This window comes from Bactrocera neohumeralis, chromosome 6 (genome assembly GCF_024586455.1).
Source record: "Bactrocera neohumeralis isolate Rockhampton chromosome 6, APGP_CSIRO_Bneo_wtdbg2-racon-allhic-juicebox.fasta_v2, whole genome shotgun sequence".
NCBI lineage: Eukaryota > Metazoa > Arthropoda > Insecta > Diptera > Tephritidae > Bactrocera > Bactrocera neohumeralis.
The window spans coordinates 79,616,255-79,634,548 of NC_065923.1; the positions used below are offsets into that span (position 1 = coordinate 79,616,255).

An 18,294-nucleotide genomic window follows, 5' to 3' on the forward strand; every position below is an offset into this window, starting at 1 on the left:
TTTACCAAAATGTTAACGGAGATAAATATACAAAGTGTTGCCACCGCCCATCGGATGGAATAAAGTATTTAATTTGCTCTACTCAACCATAAACCAAAGTTGTGCGTACGCGTAATAGTAAACAAAAGCCGAATAGGTGGCTAAAAAGAATCGAAAAAAATCTGTCCAAAAGCAAAACAGCAGACGAGGAAAAGATAAATGATAACCTAACGAGCGTGGGTGTGAGCAAGAAAGGTGTAAGCGGCGTGCATTGGTGGAACGCATTGAACATGTAAATTATCGTTGAACATGAAAAAGGGTGCATAATTGAGATTGGCAAGCGAAATAAGTAACGAAAATGTAAATAATACAGAAATTCAACAGAGCAAACGAAATCGGCAAAAAGGTCATTGCTGAAGTTGGCAGTGCATGCCCAGTGGCTTTTGAGCCACTCGCTTGCTGCACATTTCAGTTATTGGTAACCGGCTTATAAATTACAAAACAAAACAACTGCAAAAATGTTGGCCACAAGTAACCAAATACTCCGTAACTTTTGTTAAAAAGGGCAAATAAAGTAAATGTTAATTAAAGGCTTTTTGGGGGCTTTACTTTTTCAATTGCCCTTTGCTGTAACTGTCTTGAATGCGAGTGGAACAAGAGATGGAATTCAAAATATGTATACTCTTTTACCAGGACAAAGCTTATCGCCAAGCAATACTTAAATATAAAGCCTATGTAAAGCACTTTAACGAAATTGAAAATTAAGATCAATTCCATCGGCAAATAATATTTAAATTTAAAGCCTACTCAAACCCCTTAAACGAACTCCAAAGTATGCACAAAATTTAAATCTTAAATCGGTTAGGATTTAGTGCAATAAAATTATATGGATTTTTTTAAGCTTTCATGAATATTTCAAATTTTGCCGAAATATTATATCCTTAATAATAGAGTTTCCATCAAAAACCACTATTTTTTTGTTTGTAATTTTGATAAAAAATTTCTATATACGTTGTAATGAACCACAAAGTGGGATACATTTTCATTTTGTTAAGAAAATTGTAATACGAAAGTGTTGCCTACATTTAGCTGCATTACGTTTAAGCGAAGACACACACCAATTATGCTGAATGGTGAATAATGACTAAATAAAAATTTAGAAATTATTGCCAGCATCTCATCGATTTGAACAATATTTGAGATGATATAAGCGGCCCAAAAGTGAACATTTTCATTGCGCTAAAGGGAGACACTGAAATACGACAAAGTGTTGCCTACATCTAGGCGCGTTTAAGCGAAAGTACACTGCAGTTAAGCTTATATTTTAGATAATTAGTGCTTATATATTTTAAAATAAAAAAAAATTATTTATTTTTCGGCTCATTCGATTTTTAACTATTTAGTTGTGTGAAAATTTATATTTTATTCTTAACAAATATAATTTTTTTAGCGAAATTAAAAATTTGTTGAATAGTATTGAAAGACTGTCTTAAGTTTAAATTTTTTTTATGTATACAGATTTTCTGTTCTTTGTTAAAAATTGTAAATTTTTCGAATATTTTTATTTTAAGTCATAAGAGTCATAACTAATCATAGAAAAATGAACACAAAAATTTTTAAATAAAAAAGAAAAATATATAAAAAATAATTTTTTTTTGTATGGAAACAAAATAAAATAAAAGTATAATAATCATAAAAAATATTAAAAAAATAAAAATTTTTTTAAAAACAATAAAAAATATAAATAAAAAATAAAGAATTTTTTGAAAATAAAAATTATTTTAAATAAAAATAAAAAATATTTTTTTATGGACATTCAATGAAAAATTAAATAAAAATATTTTCTTTTTATTTAAAAGTCATAATTAATCATAAAAAAATAAAATTTAAGTATTTAATATAAAAATAGTTTTAAATAAATAATTAAATTTTTAAATATAAAAAATTTTTTTAAATAAAAAAATTTTCAATATAAGAAAATAAAAATTATTTTAATAGAAAATAAAAATATTTTTTCGTATGGAAAAAATAATTTTTTTTTGGATGAACAATATTTAATAAAAAATATTTTTATTTTTGGACACAAAAGTCATAATTAATCATAAAAGAAAATAAAATTTAAATATTTTTTCTATGAAAAAATAAAAATATATAATAAATAAAATATTTTTATGAATAAATTAAACAATAAAAAAAAATAATTTTTTACTTATGGAAAAATAAAAGTATTCATATTCTTAATCAAAAAGCATTTTTTATTTAAAAAAGATACTTGTATTAATCTCAGAGCTTTTGCGTAAACTTTTTTATTAATTTGCTGTGCAAAAAGTAATTTCCACTATTCTCTCCATACAAAATATTAAAAAAGTATATTATTATTATTTTTTTTGAGGATATTTACAAATACTGGCAAGAGAATTTTCACAACTTGTATCTCCTTTTTCACCTGGCCACTTACGCACTTTTGCCTTTTCATTTCCATTTGATTGATTGATGCTAATATTTAGGTGACAGTCCAATGACAAAGGCGGCTTCTTTTAGGTCTTTTGAAAACATTTTTTTTATGTATGTATATGCGATTTTTTGGTTGATTCAGGCTGTAATACGTTAAATTTGTAGTATGAAGCAGGTAGGAGGTGGTTATTCAATTGTGATAAAAATTCGGTTAATTTGTAAATTTGGTATACAATTTCTTTACTTCAACTTTTATAATTTTTTTTAGAATTGTGATGATTAGAACAGGATCCAATATCTTTTTGAACTTTATAAACTAATTATTTAAGCTCTTCACAAATCTTACTTAAGACAATTGATTTATCTATTATACCTACCTCCCACCAACCTTGCCTTTATTGGCTTGAAAACTGCCATAAAATAGGCATAGCAAAGCTGAAAGCACATGGAAAACATAATATTGCTTAATAATATTAAATAATTACATTAATTTCTAGAAGCGGCATAGCTGACGCCACTTTGCCGCACAGACTGACGCTACAGCTTAAACAAATTGGTTTTGACATATCCTCTAGCGCACACCTCAGCACCCACATCCATACACGCACCTCTATCTGCTTGTATATATTTATACAGTTCTGTTTGCAAACATTGTTGTTTGTGCAAATGAAATGAAACACGCGAAACAAGCGAATCCGTTATTTTTTATGCATTCAGCCATTGACTTCATGTCGCAGGCGACCACTAACGCGCCACACACACACACAACCCGCCCACAACAGCAGCGTACACCTCTTGCTAGCTGCTGATGCATACCATTAGCCTGCTTGCTTCGTTGTTGTTTTTGTTGTGCGCTGCCCACCTACGCATTGTTGGCGTTTAGTGCTCGTCGTTTCGTCATCGTTATTGGCAATTTTTTTATTGTTTACTTTGACGTTCGCAAAAATGCTGGATAATGAAATTTCGGCCATGCCTAGGACACTAAAAAGGACAATGACAAAGCCAACGGCAGCGGCAGCGGCAACGGCAGTAAAAGCACGCGTACGCCACCTGGTTTCACATTTAAAGCGTTTCATTTTTCATCTGCGGCGCTTTTCACTTACAATACATAAATACATACATACGCGCTTACAAATATCTATGGCGTTCGCAAGTCATGCTTATTTGTTGTCTTTATTTTACGCTGTTGCTGTTGTTGTTTTTGTTTTGTCATCACATTCGATTTATCTCTTTCAGCTGTTTTGCATGTTATTGTTGTTGCTATTGCTTCGACGCCCATCTGCGTAACAGCGTTTTGGGATAAAAGCAAATTTACATAAACTCGCACGAATTTGAATTAATTTTTGCTTGCTTCGGCAATACCGTTATTTTTATTATAATCGCTATTGTTATTGTTGTTATGTGTTTTATTGTCCTCTCTGCGGCGTGCGGCTTGCGTAGGGAAATCGCTGTGAAATGGATTTTTAGTAAGCTTTGCGGCGCGAGTGTATTGCTTTGCTTATGGCACTTAAGTGAGCGCTTAGGCGCAGAAACGCGCCACATTTTTGTCTGCGCTCGCTTGTAGCACGTGTTTGCTCACATTGCGGTGTGAATATGTGTGTGTGTGTAGTTGTGTGCGTTTATTTTATACTCTTTATAGCATATTTTTAGGCTGAATATGAAGTGACTTGATTTATGTCGGCGTGTTCGCCGCGGCGTATGAGTGACATTGTAAATATGCATTCATGCATAAAGTTGCCAGATTGCTGATAATTTAATATTTTTGTGCATACTTTTGCATTTTAATAATATAATGTAGTACTTTTAACTTTTAAAATAAGGTGGCAATGTCATACAGTTTTATTTTACTTAAATTTTTTATAAAATTCTTTATTTATTGTTCTCATCGCTTTTTTTTAAATTTTTAGGCAACATATGCATTCTTATTTGCACATTTAATAGAGGTAGCAACCACGTGCTGACTTATAATTTGTAAAACACAAAATTTATAATAAAAAAGTGGCAACTCCACAAAAAAATTTAAAAATATTTTTAATATCACTCAATGTATCAATCTATCACAGTTAAAACTTCTTAATTAATACATATTGAAATTTTTCAATAATTTTAATAAAAGAGTGGCAACTCCATTAAATAATTTTTTTTAATGTACTTTTGATATTTTTCAATGGGTACAGATACTACAATTCTTAACTTTTTCCAAATTTATAACAAAAAAATGGCAACTCCATAAAATACATTTTTTGTAAAAATGTAATTTTGATATTTTTCAATGGGTATAGATATTACAATTCTTAATTTTTTCCAAATGTATAATAAACAAAAAAAGATGTCAACTCCATCAAACAATGAATAAAAGTAAATTTAATATCCCTTAATGGGTAATTTTTGCCTAAGTGGAAACTTCATATTTAATACATACATTTAGTTCTTTTTTTTATTAAAAAAGTAAAAACTACATAACATAAAATGTTTGTAAATTTACTTTTAATATCTTTTTAAGGGTACAGATATTATAATTCTTAACTTTTTCCAAATTTATAACAAAAAAGTGGCAACTCCAAAAAATAAATTTTTCATTTTATCTTCCTCTAAGTAGAAGAAGTTAAAAAGAATTATGCGAATATCTGAACAAAGTTAACATTTTTCCACAAGTAGGCCACATGTTCAGTTTTCTATAATGTTATATAAATATTACCAGACATAATTTTTTTGATTACCAAAAGGTTTATTAATAAAATCAGGCGAAATTTATATTTGAATTCTCGGTTTAACGCATCTGTCTTGCGCTACGGTTAACGATGAATCGCAGGCATTATAAATTTTGAATCGAGCACTGTGTTGAACTATAAAATGATTTCGACACAATATTCAATCTGCTATAAATGTTTTGTTGTTCTTGCGGCTATTAAACTGAAGCGCTGTAAAAGATACGCATTTTTTGAGGATTGAGTGTTGATGGTAAACATAAAGTTAAATAAATATATTTGGGAAGCTATAAAAATTTATAATAGAAAACAAAACCGAATTATTCGCCAGACTCCAATTTATATTATAGAAAAAATTTATATGATATATGTATATATTTTTAATATAGTTAATATATGTACATACATATATATATATATTTTTTTTTTAATTTAAAAACGTTTGAATTTATCTAAATTCATATTTACATTTAATTCTTAAATTTTTAATAAAGTCCTAAAATTTTATATTAACGAAATGACAAAGCACAAAAAATAAAAAATTGAATGATTTTTCAATTATAATTTCTTATAAAGAGTTTCCTGAAGGGATAGCTGTCAAATCAACTGTTAAAATACACATCTAACTTGTAAACCTTTAAAAGAGCACCCTGTATACATATACATTTAATTAAACCTGAACTGCAGAGCAAAGAGCACGCGTCTATTCTAATGAAACCAATCAGCTACCAAATACTCTTGTGTATATTTTAGATTAACAACAACACAAATTTGTCATACGGCGCCGTGTTCCGGATTTTGTTCTTGTGTGCACCATCCTTTGCGTTTTAATCAACGTAACTTTAATGCATGCAAATTTATTGGTTGCTCAAATAATCAAAATCAGAGAATGAAATCAACCATGTAAATCCGGCTTATGGAGGCTGGCAGCTGAAAGAAGTTTTTCTCTGCTGAATTACTGTTAATTGAAATGGTATTCTACCGGTTAAAGTTACTAGCTTGGTTTGGAGTTTGTGAGTTATTCACCACCGGTATAATTTATGCTGGAGTTTAATTGTATTTCGGAATACGGAATTCATTAAAAGATATAAAAATTAAAAATTAATTTATTCCATAGGCAATTTGAAGCTGAGGAAATAGTTTTATAATTGGTTGTATGTCTTCGCTAACGTAGCCCTAAATGTAGGCAACATTTTTCTTTAAATACTGGCATGCCGTTTTTGTTACCAGAATTCCGTAGATAGAACTTTATCTTAAATAAATGTGAACTCACAGCTAATTCGTGGTTTTAACATATTTTCTACATTTCATCCATCAATTTTTGAAATGAATTTAGTGCATTTTTGTTATAATTTCTGGTATGTATCTTGGCTAAATATCACTTAAATGTAGGCAACGCTTTTGGAAATTTCTGCAATCTACTTTTTATAAGTTTTTTTGTTTTCTGCGATCAATTTAGTGCTATGCTTGCCTATCGTAATTATTTTAGTACATTTTAATTATAAGTTCTGGTATGTGTCTTCGCTTAAAAGCGTCTAAATGTAGGCAACGTTTTTCCTTAAATGCCGAAATACCATTTTTGATACCAGAATTCAGTTGATAGGATGTGAAAATACCAGTTAATTCATAGCTTCGGCAATTTTTTCTCTATTTCTTCTATCAATTTAATGCTCGGCTTGCCTTTCGAAATTATATTAGTACATTTTTCAGCAATTTTTTCAACGTTCCCTTTGCCCTTCTAACAATTTAATTTCCTGTCTGCATCAAATGCTTAACTTCTTTAATCTCATAGTTCATACATGCTGACCTATAAGGGAAAAGCACCAAAGCACTCATCATTTATGCCAGTCTGCTCCCACTACTTTCACTTAAACGTTATCCATACTAATTAGATCTTATCACAAGTATAACAAAAAATCGCTAAACTTTGCGAAATCTATGTTTATGTTCTTGTATGATAACTGCTGCCAGCGACGCTTTTTCTCAAGGAAAACCTAACGCTTAAAAAGCCATTATCACCAACAAAAACAAGAAACATAAATAAATGACAACAATGCTAATAAGCAGCTATGATTTGTGCGACTGACTGTTGGTGCTGGAAATTGCGCTTAGAACGCCTCTCCCCAAAGTGAGCAACGGAAAGACTTTAGTAGCGTAGTAATGTAACTTACAGCTTTTCGGTAAGCGCTTCAAAGGAAAAACAAAGAAACTGAAAGAAATGCTGAAATTCCTGATGTGTTTAGGTGTGAGGGAAGACAACAAGAAGTGGACGGCGAAGATAAAAATAGAATCAGGCATAACGAGTAGTAAAGTGTTTGCGAAAGAAAAAGCGAAAAGATGTGGAATCAGTGTCGAAGCAAAGCGTAATATGGCAAGCATATTTAGTGCTTTATCGGAAAATATTCCTAAACAACGTAGTCAACATCTCGTCCGTCTCCAAGCACTATAATCCAAACGTGAATCTCCATTGCAGTGAGATAAATCTGTGACTAGTTGCTGGTGTGTAATCTCTGTTGTGATTTCAGTTGAAGTCTGAGTAGGTGAAATCTGTATTTTAAGGTTGTTTTCGCCACTATATGTTATCAGATGAAGTGAAGCTTAAATTGTGTCTGTAAAATTGAGTAAAATTTACAAAATAATACATTTAAATGTGGCGAATATTATTTGAGGTTGATACACAAACCCAATTCCCATAAACAATACTCTTGTCTAAGGCTTTAACAAGCTCAAAACTAGTTATTTTTATAAGCGTTTTCTTTGTACCTTATAATTTTTTAATTCTGTTAGTAAAGAATAGATGTATTTATACCCTGAACAGAATAAACTAAGTTTGCCACACCCAGAAGATGAGCTGACTCGACTTACCCTTATCAGTCTCTCTGTCTGTATATACGAAAAGCCCTTAGTTTTTGAGATATCGATCTGAAATTCTTCAGGCGTTGTTTTCTCCCCAAGAAGCTGCTCATTTGTCGGAACTGCCAATATCGGACTAATAGAGCATATAGCTGCCATACAAATAGGACGCTCAAAATCAAGTTTTTGTAAGGAAAACTTTTTTATTAAAGGAGATATCGTCAAGAAATTTGGCATGTGTTATTGTCCAAGGCAAAAATGCAATCTCCGAAGAAATTGTTTGGATCGGTTTACTATATCATATATACATAGCTGTCATACAAACTGATCGAACAAAGTCAAGTTTTTGTATGGAAAACTTTTTTATTAAACGAGATATCTTTTTTTTATTCCTCTTATTTTCCAAGTCCAACAACATTATACTTAGTAAAATCAATACAAACGTTAATATATTTATGCAGTCTATAATAATACTTAGCAGTTAAAGTATGGCAACAACAATTATGAAACTTTTTGTAGCTTCGCTATAATTAATGAAAATACATTTGTTTCTGCCTGCGCTTGCTTAAAGTTGTCGCATTACGGATTAATTTAATTGCGCTGCTGTCAGTAATAAGAACTTTGTCATGTTTTATGCTCGATTTAGCATGCTTTTTGGCGCCACTAAGTGGGCAGTTGAGCGCAATTGTTCACTTATGTTTTTTCATATCTGCTTTAAGTCAGGTCACAAGCCGGCAGATACTTTGGCATAGTTCAAGCAGTGAATTTTAAAAATCTAGTAAGCTTAATTTAAGTAAAATTTAAATTTTTTATTGTTATTTATTATTCGTAATTATATGTTAACTTATTTCTGGCTGCTATTTGAAAACAAATTATTTTTGTGCTGAAAGTCATTTCCAATCCAATCCAATAAATTTTTGATTTAAATAAATTATTTGTCCATACCCCACACGTCCTACAAATCTGCAATCTCATCCACTTACAGCTAAGTGGCAGCTTTTGCTATTTATTTTTGTTGTTTTATACTTTTTTTTATTTTTTGCCAGCAATCTTCCCTTGTGATATTTTCAAAATCAGCAACCGTGTAGATTGATGGACACAGTGTGAACATACATATACAAATAAAATGTCAATATACTCTTGACAGGCCATGGCGTATGAGTGACATTCCTTGATTGTCGCTGTAGTTGAGCTTCTGCGATAACAGTACAATAACCCACACGTACATACGTACACGCATGCACAAATTTATAAAAAAAAATCCGATTGCCGAAATATATAATGCAAGCTGCGACGTGCTAAATTGTTGCGTGATTTCTATTTTTTAATTTTTTTTGTTGTTTTTTTTTCAATGTAATGTGTTTACTATATACATGTGGTATTTTATGCAATTTTAGTTAAGTGAAACATATGCTTATTGCCGATTTGTCTGTTGAAATCGAAATCGTGCAGTAATTTAAACTTGAGGGCTAAGTCGACTTAGCCATGTCTGTCTGTTTATACGCGCACTAGTCACTCAGTTTTTGAGATAACGAGCTGAAATTCTGTATGCATCCTTTCCTCCCCAAGTAGCTGCTAGTTGGTCGGAATTGACAATATCGGATCACTATAGCTTATAGCTGCCATACCAAGTGGACGATAAAATCCAAGTGCTTATATGGGAACCTTTTTTATTTAAGGAGGTATCTTCACGAAATTCGGCTTGGGTTATTGTCAAAGACAATAGTACAATCTCCGTAGAAATCGTTCAGATCGTATCACTATAGCATATAGCTACCATACAAACTGATCAATCAAAATCAAGCCTTTGTATGGAAAATTGTTTCATTTGGTCAAATATCTTCACGAAATTTGGCAAAACTTATTGTCACAGGCAACGCTACAACCTCCGAAGAAATTGTTCAGATCGGAGCATTATAGTATACAGCTGCAATACAAATCAAATCTTTGTATGGAAATATTTTTATCTAACAAAATATCTTCAAGAAATTTGACTTGGATCATTGTCCACGGCAATCTTACAAATTCCGAAAAAAATTTTCAGATCAGACCACTATAGCATATAGCTACAATTGTTTGACTATTTTTTTTTTTGTTTTCCTTATTTAGATGCTCTGAATAATACAATCACTTAATTCTAAAAAAATCTTTAATATTTAGACAATAAAGTCTGCGGCAATTTATTCGCCATGCCTCTGCATTCCGTGTCACATGTGGCTTAATCAAGCTAAGAGCATTCAACCATGCATTTTTCTGCAGTTTCTTAGCCATAAACACAATCAACCATACATTAACACGTTGCCTTGCTTTCACGCTTTGCTTGCTGCTTAAGCCTTGAATGACTTAAGCGGCATTCAGCTGCAGCAGTATTGCGTCAAAATTCTGCAAATGATTTTCATTCACTTAGCGCATATTGCTATCTGTGGGAATTACTGTTGTTGCGCCAGCTTATGATTTTCTCCCTATGTCAATTTCAAGTACAATCGATTTTCCCCCGACATACCCACACACACACGAAGGCATGTTAAACTGCAAATGTGCCAGCAGACAGCTGTTCGTATAGATATTGCATATTTTCTACAACAATAAATAAGCATTATATCTTATCTAGGCATGTACCATATATACTCAGCTATACATATACAATTGAGTCAATGCGCGCTATGTTTGTTAAATTGCTCGCTGCTATACGCTCCCCATCTCGCCCCACTAAACTTTTGCGCTTCAGCAGGCTTATGTTTCTTTCATTCTTCTTTTTCAATGGCTTTCTTTACTCAGCATACCGGTACAAATATATAATACTTTAAGCAGCATCTACAAGGTTTTTCTAGTCTAAGTAGTTTAACAGAAATGTTGCATACTTTAAGGCATTAAATGTTTAGCTGGCGCTACTGAATGTTACGCGCGTCTTCTGAGAATCGTCAGCGATTAAAGTTCATGACCTTTGAGCATGCTCTGTGGTGTTCAGTATTTAGTTATGTACATAGTTATGCAAATAGTTAATGTCGAAAGCTTTTATAAGATGGAAATGTCCACTTTGTACGACGCAGAACGCTATTAACAATGCGGTCACCCGGCAACCTACTTCTTTTGCTATTTGGGGACAATTTATTTTGTTCTGAGAGTTGCCATGCTATATTTGACAAATAAATAATAGCATTAAGCGGATATTTAAGTATTTATAAATACTTTGTACTCAGGGCCACCTAGCAGTTGTATACTTCGTAAGCAATTTATTTCACTTAAGATATATTGGGTAGTCGAAAAAGTCTTTTCGTATTTCGTATATGAATACAATAAACAAATTTGTACCATTTTGGTCGACCACTTTTTGCCATTTTTCCGCTAGAGACATTATTCCATCAGTGTAAATCGAAATTTTCTACTAATTTGCTACACGAACTGAAACAGCATCGTCACAAAAACTTCACAAATTTTTGGTTTGCGTGGCATTCTTCTTCTTCATTCTTCTTTTTAATACAAACATCTCAAAATATTGCGAATTTCTTCATTATTTTCACCCATTTTTGAACAGCTGTAACTTTTTTTCAACTGCCCCGAATTTAAATGAAGCTTAAAATCTCACCTTTCCAACACTATATGGTATGCCACACCGGAGATATACGACTGTAACGACATCTATTGCCAAAATACGAAAAGACTTTTTCGACTACCAATATATACATATGTAAAATAGACTATATTTTACTTACAGTTTATTTAAAGTGCAATACTTTTCCATGTCTCGAATCTTTTATAAGTTTCAAATTAAAAGTTCCAACACAATTTTTAAATTCAAAATTCTACAACGACAACAAATCCTTCAGGAAGTTTAGCTATACGTTTATATGCTTGAACATAGAAATTTTAAATTCACATCACTAGCTGCCAAAGACTGCCTTCGGGTGCATTGTAGCCTGTGCCATTTTTGTAAAAGAAGCTAAAATCCGAAAGCCTTCTATGCCCTTGCACTGCATCAGCGATTTTGTAGTCTTCATCGGTGCTGCATAGACTTTTGTACAGATTACTGGATCCTGACAAGCATCTAGAGGCAGGGCGTCCAAACTTGTATAACCGCGTACCCGCTTGCACGTCTTTCGTATAGAGACAAACCAATAGAAAATATTTATTCGATTTCTTCGTCCATTCCGATGCTGCGCAACCCACTTGATTATTGCTATCCGTTATGGCACGAGCGAAGAAGTCGACATGACTGAAAAGAAACGACAAATAGCAAGAATACTTAAAAATTACGCTGTCCGTGGCTCAGTTATAAGAAATGTAAAAATATAGATACATTTTTCGGCTTCAAACAAGATCTAGAAACATTAAAACGAATTAAAAAAATTAGTCTGGTTTTTGTATATGAAAAGCGACGTACTTTCTCGTTTACGGACGAACCGTAGATAATTTTTTTGAGAGATATTTTTGAACTCACTGACCAAAAGTACGTTGAAATTGAATATACCACTATCACTCAATGGCAAAACTGATTAAAGAGTAGAGCAAGCTCCTTCCTTACATACTTACCTACTCGTACTTACTATACATAACATATACCTACCCGGGTACATCTTCTGGAAAGTTAGCTGCTATTTCTGCTGTACACTCTGTCGCTGTATCCAGCCAATTAACTACGCGTGAAGCCACTAACTCCTCGAATTTGACTTCTGTTTTCTCGTACTTGTAAATATTCGCACTACGTCCCGGATTGCGCAATGTTGGCGTAGTGTAGCAATGCGGATCGCTTATGAGACAACGTCTAACACTATATTCAGCTATGTTGGCCAACTCTTCGTCCCAGTATAGTTCACCCATACGTGCAGCGGGCGGTAGCAATTCTTCCTTACCGCTTGCCACAAATTCACGCCGCTCATTGTGTAGCTGTAATATGACATGCTGCATGTCATCTAATGATAAAATCTTAGTGTCCTTTGGGCAATTCGCAATTAGTTTCTTAAAAGAAATTATAAATATTTTTAAGTGTGTAAGGAATCTTTGTTATATTCGGTAGTTGAAAAAGTCTTTTCGTATTTCGTATCAAACTTCAACTTATTTTTTTATATTTGTACTAATAATGGCAAAATACGAAAAGACTTTTTCGACTATCGAATATATTACCTTGTCGGGATTAGCACAAACAGCATGCTGCATTTTGGGTTTCGCACAACCAAGTTTGCAATAATCGATGTCAGTTTTTGTAGCAACTTCAGTCGCCATAAGGAGCATACTTAAGATAAGAAGTTCTAATAAATTCATTTTAGCAATTTTTACTCTGTTCTCTGCAGGTCTAGCAATTATTTTGTAAATTGTTAAGCGCTCGCCGGCTCAACCAAAAGAAAACTAAACTCGAGTTGTAAAGGTTACTGCAGTTGTGCATAGATCAAGTTTAGTTGAGTCGATTTGTTTTATTAGTTTGTGTAATTACAACAAAAACATATGTCATGTATTGAATTTCACTTCTAGTTAACTTTGAAGCAGCTGCATTTAGAGGTTATATTTCAGGCCTCACTCCAAAGCAAATACTGAGTAGCTTACCATATATTTTTTTGTGCTTGGGCTTTCATTTGCTTTTTTTAATACTAGTGGACTCAAATCATCTAATTTTTAAAGAACTTTTTCCACAATACATAAATCGTATTTCAGAGAAGAGCTGAGTCGTGCTGTATACTCGATTTTTTTATGAGAAAAAACAATAACTTTGGTTGAACCTATAGAACCAGTTATAATACCCGACACATATATGCATTTTTTAATTTAAAAAAAGGATATAAAAATAACTTAATCTTGATTTGGTTCGGTCAGTTTATATTGCAGCTATATGCTATAGTGGTCCATCATCCGCAGTTCCAAAAAATGAGCATTTCTTAGAGAGAATGTACGCACGTTTAATTTAATACCGTTATCACTAAAATTGAGTGACGAATTCGCGTATATGTAGACGAACATTCATGGCTTAATCGACTGAACTCTTCTTCTTCTTTATGTATTAGTGTAGATACCGTTTACGCGGTTATAGTCGTTCATCCGAGGCTATTTCTTCTTTTCATTGGGGGTGTTTTTTATGTGGCGCCTTCAAACGGATGTTCTTAGGCTACCCAGAGGATAATTGGTCTAAAACCAGAAGTCGTGAGCTGGTTGAGCCATATGTAAAAGAATCGTTTCTAGCCTCTCCCAAGAGAATGGTGCTCTGAGAACTTTCCTCACTTGGGTGAACTTCAACACATGCCTCCATCCTTCGACTCAACTCACGATAGTCATTTATATACATAAATACTTTATAGAGTCCGTACCATTTCCTTCTGATTGTTAGATGTTGTTTGTATTAAACTAAAAATACATCGTTCATGGTATATCAAATGAGTTACTGCTTAGTTTTGGTGGATATTTTTAGGAATTGGTGGAATTATAGACCCATATTTTATAAACTTCTATAAAAACTTTTTTTTCTTTTAATAGCGTTATTCAATAATAAATACCGGTTCTCCAGGTTGCGTATAGCTTCCAAGAGTCGGGAAAGCAGCTAACCTCATCTCAATAAACACTTCTTGAGATTTTTTTTATTGAAATAAGTACCAATACAAATATAACAAATATATCAAACATAAAGTATATATATAATGCAATATACTATAAGTAATATTAAGCTTTCTTTTCACATCACTAGCTGCCAAAGACTGCCTTCAGGTGCCTTGTAATCTGTACCATATTTGCGATACGAATTAGAGCCGAAAACCCTTCTACGTTCGTGCATTGAACTATCAGTCTTGTAGATTTCTTTGCCGCTGCATAAATTTTTATACTGACTACTCGACCCCGATAAGCAGTTCGAGGCAGGTCGTCCTAATTTATATAAACTTTTACCCGCTTGCACGTCATTTGTATAGAGACACACTAAGAGAAAATATTTATTTGATTCCTTCACCCATTCCGATGCGGCACAACCAACTTGGTTATTGCTATCCGTTATGGCACGAGCGAAGAAGTCGACATGACTGAAAATGAAAAAGTGTTAGAAATGTTTTGACTGCAGTTATATACTAAAGGAACCAAGTTTTACAAGCGTTATTGAAAGAAGCCACTGCCCCTAAGTATCTAAGATAGCAGTTTTGCTTATCTACTTAGTAAATATAACAAATAAATACCCTTGTGGATCCTCTGGAAATTTCGCAACTATTTCTGGCGTACACACTTTCGATGTGTCCAGCCATTCAACTACGCGTGACGGCACTAACTCCTCGAATTTGACTTCTGTTTTCTTGTACTTGTAAATATTCGCACTACGTCCCGGATTGCGTAATGTTGGCGTAGTGTAGCAATGCGGATCGCTTATGAGACAACGTCTTACACTATATTCAGCTAAGTTGGCCAATTCCTCATCCCAAAATAGCTCACCCATACGTGCAGCGGGCGGTAGCGTTTCATCTTTGCCGCTTGCCACAAAGTCACGTCGTTCGTTGTGCAATTTTAATATGACAGCCTGCATATCGTTTAACGAGATGATCTTAGTATCCGATGGGCAGTTCTCGATGAGTTGCTTAAAAGTAGCAATAATAATTTGTAAGTGGGTTTAGACCATTTTTGTGCATTTCCTACTCACCTTATCTTTATTGGCGCAAACGGCATGCTCCGTGTTGGGCAACGCACAGCCGAGTTTGCAGTAATCGGTGTGAGTTTTGGCAGCAGCTATAAAAGCGATTATTAGTACATTATATAATAGAATTTCTAAAGTATGCATTTTAAAAATGTTTATGATTCACAGGCTTAGCACTTAATAATATTTGTTAGTCCAATTTTTTATAGTACTGCTTAAGAAGTAATCTTTGAAGGGTTGGTTGGCTCAGCCGAATTTAAACTGAACGCACTCAAGCTTTCGATATTACTTCGATTGTGAACTTTTTATAAGTGAAAAAATATGAAATCTGATTCTTTATTATTTCGCATATTTGCGAAATGCAGTTATAAATGTCTTGATTTCCACTTCGACATATCTTTAAGCAGCTGCTTTTACATATTTTAATATTGAGTATACATTTTGTTTGCTTATTTGATAAATTATTTTTATATTACAATGGAGCACTAGCCCTAGTGAGTCATAAGAAAATAGTATTTTTTTAAATTGTTGAGCCCACATCTTGCTGGCACTAGCCATGTTCTGAAAAAGTTCTTAGAACTATAGATCATATATCCAATATGAGTTGAGTTGTCGATTGCGCTTTAATAGGCTGTAAAGGCAATTTTTACTCAGTTGTGAGCCAATCTCATACTAAGTACCAGTTGCCTCCGCTTTAATTACCAGAACCCAATCTTAGTTGAGAGCCTACTATATATTATAGTACTTAGTATGAAGCCAGCTCTTTAATGTCAAGAACTCATTCTCTCTCCATATCAGATCCGTTCAATGAATATATGATGGCTCGATGGAAGCTCGATGAATGCATCTCTATTTGCATGATCATTAACTCTTCTTTGAGTTTCTTGAATCATCAAAGACACATTTTCTGTGCTTCCAATGATGTCAAAACGGTTTGTTCAAAATTTGAAGAAATCTGCTCATTATTTTATAACCCCTTAACTAGGTTTAATCACCGCTTTCGGTTTTTTATTAAACTCTAAGCAAAAAAAATACACTTTCTTTGGAAGCACTCACATTTCACTTAATATATATGTATGTATGATCTCTCTTAAAATACTATATAGCTCTATAATGCAATTGTTTCGAAGTGTTAGAGTAGTAATTAACCTCATCGCTGTAAAGGGTTTTGTGACATTTTTTATTCAAAAACTCGAAGTAATCAAATATACCGTACATAAAATATATAATACGATTTATAAACTAAGATAATTAATATACTATTTTATTTTCGCTAATCTCTCTTCAAAGCACTGACTGCCACAGACTGCCTTCGGGTGCATTGTAGTCTGCTCTATTTTTGTAAGTCGGGTTAAAGACGGAAAGTGCTCTACGTTCGTACTTTGCATCAGTGATATTGTAGTTTTCATGGATACTGCATAAATTTTTGTACTGCTCACTGTAGCTAGTTAAGCACCTCGAGCCAGGTCGACCAAATTTATATAAACGTTTACCCGCTTGCACGTCATTTGTATAGAGACACACTAAGAGAAAATATTTATCTGATTTCTTGACCCATTCGGATGCCGCGCAACCAACTTGATTATTACTATCCGTTATGGCGCGACCGAAGAAGTCGACATGCCTGAAAAGAAAGAAGTATTTCCACACCTATATTCTCAGATAAAAGTGTAAGAGCCTTAGTTATGTATTGAAGTTTCGTAATTTTGAGCCGCAAATGATGAATAAGAAAACAACCAAAAATCTCTAGTATCAGATATGCTATTTGTCTAGCTATACTATATACTATAATAAGTACGCACCCTTCCGGATTCTCTGGAAAGTCCGCTGCCATTTCCGCTGTACACTCTCTCGATGTTTCCAGCCAATCAATTATGCGTGACGGCACTAACTCCGCGAATGGAACTTGTGTCTTCTCAAACTTATAAATATTTGCACTACGTCCCGGATTGGGCAATGTAGGCGTTGTATAGCAATGTGGATCACTGATAAGACAACGTCTAACACTATATTCAGCTAAGTCGGCCAATTCCTCATCCCAAAATAGCTCACCCATACGTGCAGCGGGGGGTAGCCTTTCATCTTTGCCGCTTGCCACAAAGTCACGTCGTTCGTTGTGCAATTTTAATATGACAGCCTGCATATCGTTTAACGAGATGATCTTAGTATCCGATGGGCAGTTCTCGATGAGTTGCTTAAAAGTAGCATAATACTTTATATGTGTATTAAGACCTCCTTTATGTATTTCCTACTCACCTTATGTTTATTGGCGCAAACGGCATGCTCCGTGTTGGGCAACGCACAACTAAGTTTGCAATAATCGGTATAAGTTTTTGAAGCAGATGCAAATGCGATTATTAGTACGTTATATACTAGAATTTCTAAAGTATTCATTTTGAAAATTTTTGATGTTTCACAGGCTTAGCACTTAGTAATATTTATTTGTCTAATTTTTTAGCAAGTATTTTATAATACTGCCGAAGGAGTAATCGTTTGTTGGCTCAGCCAAATTGAAACTGAACCCACTCAAGCTTTCCATATTACTTCGGTTGTGTATAAATGAAAAAATATTTTAATTAAAATGTGTTTCCGTAATATTTCGCATTCTTGAAAAATTTAGTATGAAATGTATATCTTTAAGCAGCTGCTTTTACAGTGTTAGGGAACGAATAAAGCTGTACTGAGCGCTAAATAATATTGAGAATA

The 18,294-nt window shown here is 33.2% G+C and overlaps 4 protein-coding genes across 6 annotated transcripts in view; 1 reads left to right on the forward strand and 3 right to left on the reverse strand.

Annotated features, from left to right (window-relative positions):
- The window catches only part of LOC126763311 (serine/threonine-protein phosphatase rdgC), a 124,205-nt gene that overhangs the window by 4,194 nt on the left and 101,717 nt on the right, over positions 1 to 18,294 (forward strand). The window lies entirely within an intron of this gene.
- On the reverse strand, positions 11,868 to 13,316 carry LOC126763315 (scoloptoxin SSD552-like). Its single transcript, XM_050480670.1, has 3 exons — positions 13,116 to 13,316; positions 12,559 to 12,950; positions 11,868 to 12,207 (listed from the first exon to the last, which is right to left on the reverse strand). The coding sequence occupies exons 1-3, from the start codon at positions 13,251 to 13,253 to the stop codon at positions 11,868 to 11,870; spliced, it is 870 nt and encodes a 289-aa protein (XP_050336627.1). The 5' UTR covers positions 13,254 to 13,316.
- On the reverse strand, positions 14,650 to 15,844 carry LOC126763318 (scoloptoxin SSD552-like). The gene is made up of 3 exons (XM_050480675.1): positions 15,595 to 15,844; positions 15,140 to 15,531; positions 14,650 to 14,989 (listed from the first exon to the last, which is right to left on the reverse strand). The coding sequence occupies exons 1-3, from the start codon at positions 15,730 to 15,732 to the stop codon at positions 14,650 to 14,652; spliced, it is 870 nt and encodes a 289-aa protein (XP_050336632.1). The 5' UTR covers positions 15,733 to 15,844.
- On the reverse strand, positions 16,873 to 17,997 carry LOC126763314 (scoloptoxin SSD552-like). The gene is made up of 3 exons (XM_050480669.1): positions 17,845 to 17,997; positions 17,391 to 17,782; positions 16,873 to 17,212 (listed from the first exon to the last, which is right to left on the reverse strand). Exons 1-3 carry the CDS (start codon positions 17,980 to 17,982, stop codon positions 16,873 to 16,875), a joined length of 870 nt encoding a protein of 289 aa, XP_050336626.1. The 5' UTR covers positions 17,983 to 17,997.

Bases quoted from the DNA above. Each gene is read 5' to 3' on its own strand.
- LOC126763315 (XM_050480670.1), bottom strand. From the start codon at position 13,253: ATGAATTTATTAGAACTTCTTATCTTAAGTATGCTCCTTATGGCGACT. The intron at 12,951-13,115 runs GTAATATATTCG...ATTTCTTTTAAG, and splicing joins TTTGTGCTAATCCCGACAAG to AAACTAATTGCGAATTGCCC. The intron at 12,208-12,558 runs GTAGGTATATGT...GTTTCTTTTCAG, and splicing joins TTTCCAGAAGATGTACCCGG to TCATGTCGACTTCTTCGCTC.
- LOC126763318 (XM_050480675.1), bottom strand. From the start codon at position 15,732: ATGCATACTTTAGAAATTCTATTATATAATGTACTAATAATCGCTTTT. The intron at 15,532-15,594 runs GTGAGTAGGAAA...GCTACTTTTAAG, and splicing joins TTTGCGCCAATAAAGATAAG to CAACTCATCGAGAACTGCCC. The intron at 14,990-15,139 runs GTATTTATTTGT...TTTCATTTTCAG, and splicing joins TTTCCAGAGGATCCACAAGG to TCATGTCGACTTCTTCGCTC.
- LOC126763314 (XM_050480669.1), bottom strand. From the start codon at position 17,982: ATGAATACTTTAGAAATTCTAGTATATAACGTACTAATAATCGCATTT. The intron at 17,783-17,844 runs GTGAGTAGGAAA...GCTACTTTTAAG, and splicing joins TTTGCGCCAATAAACATAAG to CAACTCATCGAGAACTGCCC. The intron at 17,213-17,390 runs GTGCGTACTTAT...CTTTCTTTTCAG, and splicing joins TTTCCAGAGAATCCGGAAGG to GCATGTCGACTTCTTCGGTC.